General features: G+C 38.4%; 1 protein-coding gene across 1 annotated transcript in view; it reads left to right on the top strand.

Annotated features, from left to right (window-relative positions):
- The window catches only part of SLC35F1 (solute carrier family 35 member F1), a 417064-nt gene that overhangs the window by 322957 nt on the left and 80490 nt on the right, over window positions 1-13617 (top strand). Inside the window, exon 3 of the mRNA XM_064360759.1 lies at window positions 3365-3492. Within this exon, the coding sequence (XP_064216829.1) occupies window positions 3365-3492 (128 nt within the window). The remainder of the gene's footprint in view (window positions 1-3364; window positions 3493-13617) is intronic.

Below are 13617 nucleotides of genomic sequence, written 5' to 3'. Positions count from 1 at the left end.
GCCATTGAACTTTTTATGTCCCAGGTACAGTGTATTATGTGTAAAATGTTCACCAAATTAATTTTGTCAGACGTTGTCTACATTCTAACTAGAAAACAATTCTCATTGGTGGAAACAGGAATGTTTGTAATAGATATATTTTAAGTGCCTCAATTGCAATGGCATTTAACATTGCTGAGATTATTAAACATGATATTTATTTATGCATTTATATTATTTATTGACTGCCTGTCATGCACTGTTGGATCTAGGAATAAAGTGATGACCAAGACAATTCTGCTCTCTCCAAATTATTAATAATTTAATGTGTAATGGAGTCAAGAAAGTAGATAATTATAAGACAGGAGAATAAGTGCTATGTGTAAATAAAGGGTGTTGAGGGAGCCCACAGCAGGGAAATCCAGCCCAGTCTAGGGTGATGTGAGTATCAATGAAGGCTTCCTGGTAGAAGTGTGTATGCTGAGATTTCATTTGGAGACTGAAGGAAGAATAGTCCAAGCAGAGGAAACAGCACATGGAAAGGCCTAGAGACAAGAGAAAGCGTACTTTGGGCCACATGTTCAGGTCATTTTTTTGATATTAAGAGTCTTCACCATTCTGTGGCTGTATCTCTGAGATTCTTAGCTCAAGTCACCCTGAGAATGGCCACTGAACATTAATCATTGAAAAGTCCTAGGTTTGATCCTCAGCGCGATGCACAGGCCCCACCAAAGACCAATTAAGTCAGAATCTCTAGGGGCTGGTCCCAGGCATTAGGACTTTTTTTTTTTTGAGACAGAGTCTCACTCTGTCACCACCCAGGAGTGCAATGGCATGATCTCAGCTCACTGCAACCTCCGCCTCCCAGATTCAAACGATTCTCCTGCCTCAGCCTCCTGAGTAGCAGGGACTACAGGCACGTGCCACCACGCCCAGCTAATTTTTATATTTTTAGTAGAAATGGGTTTCATCACGTTGGCCAGGATGGTTTTGATCTCTTGACCTCATGATCTGCCCACCTCAGCCTCTCAAAATGCCAGATTACAGGCATGAGACACCATGCCTGGCCAGGACTTTATAAAAGCTCTCCAGATGATGTGAATATGCAGTCAGGTTGAGAATCACCGATTGACAAGACAAATCCTGACGGATGTGTTGACTGTCAAACATGTAAGGCAAGTCAGAGAGGCAGAAGAGCTGTTCAAAGACTGCCAAAATGATCTGGCAGTGATGAACTGACCTTGGGGATTACAGCTACCAGCCTTCTCGTGTGTAAAACCATGAAAAGAGTGACTCATGTTCTAGCACTGGTTCTTGACATATTCAGACAGCATTTCACAGGCTTTTTTTTTTTTTTTCGATTCATTAATTCATTCACTCCAAAACACTTATCTAACCCTTCCTTTATGTCAGTATCCTAGATGCTGTGGATAAGTGTATGAGTAAGACATTAACTCTACATTTGGAAAAAAAGCACCCAGTCTAGTGAAGAGTGAGTAATCACATCCTATGAAAGGATTAATCAGAGATGGATATGCATTGCCCAGTTGGGGAATGGGGTCAGCCAAAAGACCAGAGAAGGGCTACATTTTGAAGAATGAATAGGAGTTTGCAAGATGGGGAGTGGAGTTCATCGAGACAGAAAGACTTTATGCATGCTTGAAAGCTTGAAGGCTGTGAGAAGTGTGGCTTGAAAAAAGTGGACTGGAAAACTGAGTTGACCACCAAAGATCAAGAGACCCTTCTGTCCTATTGCCAACTGGCTACAACTCATGCTCTGACAGTCTCTATGTAACTGAAAGCTTTGTGCTCACAAGTCTCCATAGGGTTGGAAAGACCACCTCATAACATGGTCATTGGAATACAGCTAATAGCAGAAATCAGGAGCTCAAAGTTCTGAGAGTAGTCCAAAGACAGCTGAGGATATAGTGTTCTGCTGAGGCTTTGAGGACCAGCTAAAGCACATCTCTAGTACTAAAGGTGTGTGTCACTGGGTAAGCAGTCTCTAAGATGGCCTTCAAAGATCTCTGCCTCTTGGTATTCACTCCCTTATGAAATTCTCTCCCCTTGAATGTGGACTGGACTTATTGACCCTTTACTAAGGATAGAGTAGGATAGAAGTGTCACTTTTGAGATTAGGTTATAAAACCTAATCTTCCATCTTTGGTGTTCTCTGTGTGTGTGTGTGTATGTGTGTGTGTGTCACTCTCTTTCTCTCTCTCTCTCTCTCTGTCCCTCTCTCTGTCTCTCTCACTGTTCATCCTGGGATAAACCAAATGCCATGTTTTGAAGCAGTACTGTGCAAAGGTCCTTGGGGTAAAGGATCAAAGCCCACCAACAGCCATGTGAGTGAGCTTGGAAGCAGGTCCCTCCCCAGTCATTCCTTCAGATGACACTGCATTCCTGGTTGACAACTGGCTGCAACTTACTGGGAGACCTTGAGTTGGAGACACTCAGTTAAGCTCTAATCTGGTTCTTGACTGACAAAAACTGAGAGATAATCAATATTTCTTGTTTTAAACAAGAAACATTGTTTCTCTGTCTCTGGATACTTTGTAACACAGCCATAAATAGAATATACAGTCAGCATTCACTGAGTTTCTATACATCTACATCCTCTATGAAGACCCCACAGGTTGGCTACGGAGAGTTCTATTCTTCCTGATCATGATTGCCCTGCCTTGAGAAATAAGGTTATCTCAGGCCTGAAATATATGTAAAAAGAAGAATGAAACACTAAGAGATTCAAAGTGTGTTCTGATGCTACCAGTTTAAAATGCAAGATGTTGAAGATTATAGCTGTTGGCAATATTAAATGTGTTGTCAAATGGCACTCTTTTTTCATCTGAGAGTGATGCCCCACTTCCTCTCTCTTCCCGTCACCCACACACCACCAGAGTGCATGCAACATTCAAAGCTGATCAGGAACTCAGGATAGCATCTCGGAGTCTTACTACTGATCTCTGCCAAGCAGAAGCCTTTTTCTATTTGGTTCTTTTTATTTTTATCTATTTTATCACAATCCTGAAATTTAGGATGATTTAGAATGTATGTGTTTATTCAGCCTTTCTGGTACACCTTTCCTTTTATTTTCATATGATGTAATTATTTTACCCTTCATTTTTGTACAAAAGATGTTTTGCATGGTAAGCTAATAATCTGCCCAGTCTTACTCTGGCATAGAAACTAACTTGAAAAGCCAAAAACTACAGTAAAGATAATTTGATAAATAAAAACGTATCTGATATGTTGATTCATTTGTTGACATATTTGGTAAACTTATGGTTAAAAATACATAATGCTGCAACATATTAGAATCCTTCTAAATGAACAATTTATTCTGTGTCAAGAACCTAACCCATTTCTTCTTAACTTTGTAACACAGGAGAAGAAAACCTCCTGGCAATTTTACGACGAAGATGGTGGAAGTACATGATTTTGGGACTCATAGACCTGGAAGCAAATTACCTGGTGGTCAAGGCTTACCAGTACACAACTCTGACCAGTATCCAGGTACCAATGGTTCTTCTTCGTTTCTCAGCTCCCTGTATCCAGGTGTAGTTTACTTTCAGTTTAGTCCTTAAGAATCTGTATGCTAGTCTATAAATTTCACAACAAGAGGGAAACTGGTTGTATAAAAATTAACTTGAACTTTATTTATATGTCTTACAACATTTAAATTTAAGTGTAATTGGACATCTTTTTTCTCTTTGCTTTGAATATATTGCAATTACTATTGACAATGTAGAAAAATAATTTTTGGTTTTGAATGCTGTCAACTAACCTTATGTTAGTAGGATAATTATTAATGAGTATAAAAACAAATCAATTTTAATCACAACTTATAACTTTTTGGAATGCTAATAGACTTTTATTAAATAATCAAACTGCCTAATCATCTTTTGTTTTAGCTTTTTTTAATGTGTAGAATTAGCAACCTGAAGGGACAGGATTTTTCCCAAAAGCACAAGGATTACATTCTTAAAATGTGTTATTCATGAAGATAACTACTGTGTTCCTCTCTCCCTTCCTCCCTCTCCCTCTCTTTCTCACACACATGAACACACACACATACACACACACAATTGCAAGTTTACCTTTTTACAATTTTTGGCAGACATATATATTCCTCATTATACCGTAAATGATAAACTTAACTATTTTTGTTTCATCCTCACTTCTCTTTATATGGCAATATTGTTAATTACATACCATTGCAAAGCTCTAGGATAAAATACAAAACAAAACATCGTTCTCATACTGAATTTAGTTTAGCTTTGAGACTCCCTGCCATCTTGTTGATTTGCATACAAACAACAAAAACAGAAATGGAGAAACAAATAAGCATCAAAGCACTTGAAAAAATTTAGATGAAATAGAGTGGGTGGGAAACTACTTAAGCCCAACTTAGTTTTCCTACCATCTGATTTTCATATGAGCTTCAAAGATAGCTTGAAATGAAAGTAATTAATGGTAGAATTTTTCCAGGACCACTTCCGTATGCACTTTGTGTTCCAAGAGATTTTGTGGGATGAGATTCCTAGTGAAGGTGCATATTAAAGAAAACAGAGAACTGATAAGGAAACCTGAGCCTGCATGGTCCCTTTAATCCTTAGAATCCTGTGACTTTCAGACTGATGTTGGAAGAGATGCAAGGCAGTAGCCAAATGCCCCATGCACAATATATAACATTTCTATTGGTTAAAAAAAAGTATTTGGGGCTACTCACACTCTCTATTCTCTATACATTGTCAATTCTGTTAGGATAATTTTAAGGATCTTGAAAGCAAGGACTATGACTTTTTAAAATTAATATATAAATCTACCTGGTACAGCATCATGCATAAATTATCATTTAGACATAAACACACCAAATATAAATATGATTAACCCATCACCTAGGACTCACCCAGTTACATTTTCTTTATTTTGCTTAAGACCTCATGAATTCTAGGAAAAAACACATACACAAGATGGTTGCAAATTCCAGAGGAATAATTCAGTGCATATCTCTCTCTCTTTTTCTCTCTCTCTCACTCTCTCTCTCTCTTTTTTTTTTTTTTTTTGTCTCACTTTGTCACTCAGGCTGGAGTGCAGTGGCAGAAACATGCCTCACTGTTGCCTCAACTTCCTGGGCTCAGGCGATCCTCTGGCCTCAGCCCCCACAAGTAGCTGGGACTACAGGCATGTACAGCCATGCCTGGCTAATTTTTGTAGTTTTTCTAGGGATGGGGTTTCCCCATATTGCCCAGGCTGGTCTCGAACTCCTGGGTTCAAGAGATCCACCCACCTCAGCCTCCTAAAGTGCTGGGATTACAGGTATGAGCCACAGGCCCAGCCCATATCTCTTCTTTAACAGCGATAGTTATGATGTCCTTCATATTCACGTCTCCATACAATAAAACTTTAAAATGGAAAAACCTTTCAGATATGTCATAGTTGCACCAATAATTTAGTATGCTGTGTACAAATGAAATGAGTTTCATAAAATTGGTGAATTTATGACAAGTTTAATTTTGAAAACTTATATATGTATTTTATGATAAATACTAATACACTGAAAAATATGAGAATAAAAATTATTGGCAGTGTTCTCTTTATGTATATCAACATTAATTATTTGGTGCAATCTGAAGTTGTCACTAGAAAAAAACAATTATTTGTTTCTTTCTTTCCACCTCCCCTTCTCTCTTTCTCATCTTTGATTAGAAACAGTATAAAAGTATTTCCCACTACTGATGTACCATACACACCTATGTTTCTCTCTCTTAAACACACACACACACACACACACACACTTTGCTCCTTTTTTTTTATTAATACCCCCCTCAAGCTGTTTCTATTACTTGGAATATCCTTTTTGCCTCTCCATCCTCTACCCATTGAGGTCCTATTTATGTCAAGGTCCTCTGCACCTTAGGATGCTTTCAAATTATAAGTAAGGGAAATCCCAACAGAAACTATCTTCCTAAATAAGGAAATGTAAGCCAGGCACACAGTTGTGCACCTCTGTAGTCCCAGCTGCCCAGCTACTGGAGAGGTTGAGGCCAGAGGATTGTTTGAGGCCAGGAATTCAAGGCTATCCTGGGCAATATAGCAAGATCCCATCTCTAAAATAGTAATAGTAATAATAATAATAATAATAAATAAGGGAATTTATTGATTCTCATAACTGAACATCTAGAGAAAGGATGATCTTCAGGATAGTTGGCCAAATGTCTTAATAATGTCATCAAGAGCTCAGTTTTTGCTTTTTCCATATTTCCCCTCTACTGTCCCTTCTGCTAGATTTAACTGAAGGCAAGCTTCTCTTACGGTCATAAGATGGTTTTTATCACAAATTGGGGATACATATCCTTCTTCTTTCATGTCCAGTGAGAGACAGCAAAGATGCTTGTCCACAACCATTGAATAAAAGTCTAGTGCTGTATTCCAATTGGGTCACACTAATGGCCAAGGGGAATTCTGTGAGTTAATTGGCTTAGACCTGGAGTATCTGAATCAATAGAAGATGAGATTCTCTCACTGGTTTAGCCAAATGTTTCTCAATAGAAATGCTCCTGGCATTTTGGGTAAACAGTACCCACTGATAGAGTCAGGGTGGAATTGACACCATCCAGTCACATATCTGTCACCTGTTAAGGGAGAGGTGAGGCAGATGGATGCGGGAGGAGGAACCACAATGTCTGTACACCTGGCATAGCTCCCACCTCCCATCAACAAACCCCACAGTGAGAACAGGTCTCTCTCTCTCAATTCTGTCTCCTGAGGAGATCTGCTTTTTAGCTCTATTTTGCAGTCTTTTACCAGAGAAGGATGTTTGCATTCCCATCTACTCCACCAAACTGTGAGCTCTTTAGAGCAAGGATAATTTCTTATTCACCTTTGAATCTCTAGAACCTAGTGGAAACCCCAGCACATACTAGATACTCAATAAATGTTTAAAGAAGTTAATTTTATACATCGATTTCTAGTATTTTCGAGCACAGAAACTCCCAGTGGTCCTTAATCTAAATGTAGAGGCCCCCAGAATGTTCATACAGGTAGGGCGGGGGAAGGGAGAGAGGAACGTTGGCTTCACACCAAAACTGGACCCATTAGCCCAGAGTCAAAAAGTATTAATGGACCTAAGGGGAAAATGAGGAAGGACTTTCCTGTTTGGAATCATAGTTGGCTTTTGTTTTTTCTGTTGAGCATTGAAACATTACAACAAATTGTTTCTTAAGTTCAGTGAGTTTTTTTCAAAAAAAATTTTTTTTTAAAGTATGTTTTGCCCATCAACAGTGACAATTTATTCTTAATAGCTGGTCTCCTGATCCTCAGGTATTTAATTCAAACCTATGTTCTACACCGTCACTATATTCATCCTGCCATCTCTCTCAAATTAGCCATTTGACACCCTATTTAATGCTGCATTCTATGAAAAAGTTTATTTTAATTCTGTAGTAAAAAACATAACTTCAGTGAAATACCAATTAGTCTTCACTGTGATTTACTGAGCAAGGAACAGGGAAGTAAAAAGTCAAGTTGAATCTAACAGTTCTAGAACCATTCTGTCACCTATAACAAATACATCTATTATTATTTAATAATAATAGGATCAGGAGACCAGCTATTAAGAATAAATTGTCACTGTTGTTGGGCAAAACATACTTTAAAAAATTTTTTTTTGAAAAAAACTCACTGAACTTAAGAAACAATTTGTTGTAATGTTTCAATGCTCAACAGAAAAAACAAAAGCCAACTATGATTCCAAACAGGAAAGTCCTTCCTCATTTTCCCCTTAGGTCCATTAATACTTTTTGACTCTGGGCTAATGGGTCCAGTTTTGGTGTGAGCATTTGCTCTGGGAGCCATGTCTGTAGCGCAGTTTAGTAATTTAGTTCTGTTTACTCACTGCAGATTGGTGGAAGTGACAAGAACCCACAATGATTTTCCCTTGTTTCTATAAATATTAATTGAACACATGATATGTGTTTCACTCATATTAATCAATAAAGAAGACACATTTATTTAGCATCTGAGAAATGTACTCATTACCGCAGGTGATTTAAAAAGAAATGAATCAGCCTTGCCCTACAGGAACTTATGAACTTATAAAGGGGATTAGAGGCACAGTTTAATGATAGTAACACCAAGTGTGGCAAGAGAGCAGACACCTAAGTGCTATGATTGTCAAAGGAGGCAGAGATGATGATTGTATGAAAAGGCAAGAAAGTGTCCATTCAGATGGGTCTATGAGATTGGATAAAATGTGGAGAGGATAAAATATAGGTATAACTGTGCATATGAAACAAACATCATAACAGAAGTCTGAGAACCCAAAACTCAAGGAATATGATTGGAGAACAATTATTTTCATCTGATCATACAGTCACTCCAAAAGTAATTACTGAATACTTTGTGTTCAAGACACTGTATTAGGTGGTGAATGCACTTATAAGCAAAAAGAAATACTGTACATATTCTCACAGAGCTTCCAGCCAAGTGGGGAAGGCAGCTTTTAATCAAATAACCAAACGAATGAAGATATAATCAAGAATAAACATTCTGAAGGAAACCACAGTTCTATGGGAACATTTATCAAAGCAATCTGCTCTAAACTGGAAGGTTGGGGAAGATTTTTTTTATTGCATTTTAGGTTTTGGGGTACATGTGAAGAACATGCAAGATTGTTGCATAGGTACATACGTGGCAATGTGATTTGCTGCCTTCCTCCCCTTCACCTATATGTGGCGTTTCTCCCCATGCTATCTCTCCCCAACTCCCCACCCCCTGCTGTCCATCCCCTTTATCCCCCAACAGACACCAGTGTATAGTGCTCCCCTCCCTGTGTCCATGTGTTCTCATTGTTCAAAACCCACCTATGAGTGAGAACATGTGGTGTTTGATTTTCTGTTCTTGTGTCAGTTTGCTGAGAATGATGGTTTCCAGGTTCATCCATGTCCCTACAAAGGACACGAACTCATCGTTTTTAATGGCTGCATAATATTCCATGGTGTCTATATGCCACATTTTCCCTGTCCAGTCTATCATCGATGGGCATTTGGGTTGGTTCCAGGTCTTTGCTATTGTAAACTGTGCTGCAATGAACATTTGTGTGCATGTGTCCTTATAGTAGAACGATTTATAGTCCTTTGGATATATACCCAGTAATGGGATTGCTGGGTCAAATGGAATTTCTATTTCTAGGTCCTTGAGGAATCGCCACACTGTCTTCCACAATGGTTGAACTAATTTACACTCCCACCAACAGTGTAAGAGTGTTCCTATTTCTCCACATCCTCTCCAGCATCTGTTGTCTCCAGATTTTTTAATGATCGCCGTTCTAACTGGCATGAGATGGTATCTCAATGTAGTTTTGATTTGCATTTTTCTAATGACCAGTGATGATGAGCATTTTTTCATATGTTTCTTGGCCTCATATATGTCTTCTTTTATAAAGTGTCTGTTCATATCCTTCGCCCACTTTTGAATGGGCTTGTTTGCTTTTTTCTTGTAAACCTGTTTTAGTTCGTTGTAAATTCTGGATATCAGCCCTTTGTCAGATGGGTAAGCTGCAAAAATTTTTTCCCATTCTGTTGGTTGCCGATTCACTCTAATGACTGTTTCTTTTGCCATGCAGAAGCTGTGGAGTTTGATTAGGTCCCATTTGTCTATTTTGGCTTTTGTTGCCAATGCTTTTGGTGTTTTGGTCATGAAGTCCTTGCCTACGCCTATGTCCTGAATGGTTTTGCCTAGATTTTCTTCTACGGTTTTCATGGTGTTAGGTCTTATGTTTAAGTGTTTAATCCTTCTGGAGTTAATTTTAGTGTAAGGTGTCAGGAAGGGGTCCAGTTTCTGCTTTCTGCATATGGCTAGCCAGTTTTCCCAACACTACTTATTAAACAGGGAATCCTTTTGGGGAAGATTTTGTTGAAGAATTGATGGTGGAACAGAGTAGATTAGTTGGAAGGGAAAGAGATCCAGGCTAAGCAGACAGCATGTTCAAGGCCCTATGGTGGGATAGACCATGGCAAGGATGAGGTTCTGAGCAGGGTCATGTGTCTGGGCAAAGACACCAAAGAGAAGAGTGGCACGAGATGGCGAGACAAAGAGGCAAGGGTCAGCCCCCACAGATCTGGGTGGCCAGGTCAAGTGTCTGGGTCTTTAGGCTGAGTACCACCAGAAGCCACTGCAAGGTAATGTGACAGATGTGAGTTTCAAAGACCACTGTGGCTGGTATGTGAACAGATTGAAGCAATAGATACTCAAAAAGGAGTAGAGGAAGAGAGAACCAAGAGTTAAGCTGGGCCATATTGTAGAAGGTCTTCAGTGCCAGGATGACTTAATGTTGTAGGTAAAAGAAGAGCTGAATTTTTCTTGGGAAACAAATGATAAGATGTGACCAAGCACAAGAGACACTTCATTAATAATTGGCAGAGCACCAAATGCCCTTGTGTCTGATTCTCTCAAAAACAGAGATGCAAAGCAAAAAGGCATAAAGAGTAGTATACTCCTTGCTTTATCCTCTTGCCCTTTCAGTTTCTGCACCAAACTTATGATTAAATGTCACAAACAATTGATACATGAAGCATGAGAGGTAAATATATATAAATGTGTGTGTGTGTGTGTGTATATAATATATAGTCGTAATTTTCTGTGAATCTATAATCACTAAAAATATTGTTGCAATTTCCTATGAATCTATAATCACTGTAAAAATATAAGATTCTTTTAACCTTTCAAATAGCTTTCCCCAATGGTGACATTTTCAATTGCTTTAGAATAATGACAGATCCAGGATATTGAGTGCAGCAGGCCTTATTCTGTTTTCATACACTTTTACCTTCGTGTGTGTGTTTGTGTGTTGTGTGTGTGTGTGTGTGTAGTTCTGTGCACTTTGGTCCCATGTATAGGTTCATGTAACCACCATGACAATCAGGTACAGAATTGTCCCATCACCAAAAAGGAAATCCCTTGGAGCTACTCCTATGAAGCCCATCACCCTCATCTCTGTTGCTGGCAACCACTAATCTATTCTTCATCTATACAATTCTGTCAGCTAGAGAATGCTGTATAAAAATTGAATTATACAGTATTTAACCTTTTGAGATTGGCTTTTTTCACTAAGCATAATGTCCTTAAGTCCTTCTAAATTGTTGCGTGTATTAATAGTTTGTTTTTTTATTGTTCAGTAGTATTCCATGGTATGGATAAACCAGAATTTGTTTAACCATTTACCTGTTGAAAGACATGTGTGTTGTTTCCAGCTTTAGGCTTTTATAAATAAAGCTGCTGTGAACATTCATGTGCAGGTTTTTGTGTCAGTAAAGTATTCATTTTTCTGAGATAAATGCACCAAAGTGCAATAGCTGGGTCATATGGTAAGTGCGTATTTACTTTTAGAAGCTGTCACGCTAATTCCCATAGTGGCTGTAGGATTTTACATTCCCACCAGCAATGCATGAAAGATTTATTGGTTCTCTATCCTCACCAGCATTTGGTATTACCATTATTTTTTTATTTTAGGCAGTCTAAAAGGCATGTAGTAATATTTCATTGTGGTTTTAATTTGTATTTACAGAGTGGCTAGTAATGTTGCATATCTTTTTAGAAAAGTATTTTAACCTTTGCTTTATAATCTGAAGCTTAAAACAGTTAACAATGGCAAAAATGATAACATTTATTCAGGAAAAAGATGCTGAAAGAAAGATACTGAAGTGAAGAAACCTAGCTGTTTTCCTTATTAGAAAGTAAAAAGAGAGATGGTAGCTTTATCATGTTGGATTTAAAAGGATTTTATTCTAAAGACACATTTGTAGGCTTGTGTATCTTGACTTGTGGAGAATGAATAGATTGTGCCTGTGACTTTGAGAGAGATTAGCAATGACATTTGGATACATTTTCAAAGCTATGCTATTTTTATAACTGTGCTATATGAACCATTACAGTAGAAATACTAGCTTTATGACTTCTTATCCAAAGATTATTCATCTTTGTTCAAGCATATAGTACTAAAATGCAAACAGATTAAACTGGTGTTTCTGTGAAATAAGAAGAAAGTGTATCTCTTCAAACATGATAGTTTGGTAATTAAAATTAACTCACGTAGGGAACAATTTCCCATACCCTTGCTAACCATGCTGAGGGGTCTGAGCCTCTGACATCATATCCCCTCCTTCACACACTGCGTATTTCACAGCTCTTCAGTGCTTTAAGCAGTTTCCATCAGGAGTGAAGGACAAGAAGGTAATCCCTCCAGCACTGATTATTTTCTTTTCTGCACGACTCCTCTGACTTGGGCATGTTAGTAGAGATTAATACAAAATAAATACCAGCCTCCCTAATGTGCAGTGTGATATCCAACCTTGAGACTAATTCCACAAGGCATGTAAAACATATGCATGCAATTGTTAGTCTCATCACTTTCTCAGGCCTTTCTGTGTTCCCTCTTTCTGAATTTCTGCAGGCTAAGTTGTGTCAAATACAGAGAAAGGCCAAGTTGTTTGTACTTTTTCATATGTCTAGAGTCTCAAGTTTAAGTCATATGAATAGATTTGTCATACATATTATTTTATTGGCTAAGAAATGACCTACACCAGGAGTAGTGGCTCATGCTTGTAATTCCAGCACTTTGGGAAACTAAGGTAGGAGGATTGCTTGAGCCCAGGAGTTTGGGACAAGCCTGAGCAACATAGCAGGACCCCAATATTACCAAAAAAAAATGCCTTAGTCAAATGCTAGGGATACAACTCCTGATAAAACCTGAGCCCTGCTATGAGGCAACAGACAGCTACATTAACACTTAGAATACAATACAGTAAGCGTGATGATAAAAGTCTACAGTCAGCTCCATGGAGACACAGGAGAAACACCTCCCACCCTTGGGTTTCACATTAAGTGTAGTTCCATAGTCAAGAAGTATGACAGATGAGAGAAAGTCACTAAGCAGACTTCTAAAATATGTAGCCAACTTAAATGTTGACCTCTGTGGATGAGCCAGAGAGAAAGCTTTCCTATTTACATTAGAAACAGGTCGCAGGAGCTAGGGTTTATGACTATGAGCTCAGCTTTTAAGGCAATATTTTCTTCTTTATCCTTGCTGTTTTTACCTGTCCCTGATGTAGGACCATAGAAGTTTAATGACTATTCAAAAGATATTCTTAAAGTACATTAAAAGGCAAAGGTTTTAAAACAATACAAAGTTCTTGCCCCCAAAGGGAACATGATATTCCAAATCTCTTTCAGATTTCTTAGATCCAGACTTCCTATTACTACGATTATGAAAATAACTTAAATATGTAGCAGTTCAAATCTAATTATTTAATTGGGTGCTACACAGGTTTTCTGTCAGCCTTCTGTCCTGATATGGGGCATAAACCCCTTCACGTCGTCAGAAGAACACACTAGAACTATTGTCAATCTCTCTTTAGTTCCACTATTATGCCCATTCCTACACCATCTTTAAATGCATTCCCCATGACTGCCTTCCGCAGAAGGTGATGCAGGACAGGCAAGCCCCAAAGTGGAGCTTAGCCCAGAGGGTTCTTGCTTCGCCCAGGAAAGAATTAAAGGGCAAGCCAGAGGTAGAAGGAAATGGCTTTACTGAAGCAGCAGTGTTACAGCTCTGGCAGTGTTACAGCTCCGTGACTGCTC

This window comes from Aotus nancymaae, unplaced genomic scaffold, assembly GCF_030222135.1.
Source record: "Aotus nancymaae isolate 86718 unplaced genomic scaffold, 86718_ANA_hifiasm-v0.15.2.pri h1tg000040l, whole genome shotgun sequence".
Taxonomy (NCBI): domain Eukaryota; kingdom Metazoa; phylum Chordata; class Mammalia; order Primates; family Aotidae; genus Aotus; species Aotus nancymaae.
This window is presented reverse-complemented; position numbering and strand designations above follow the sequence as displayed.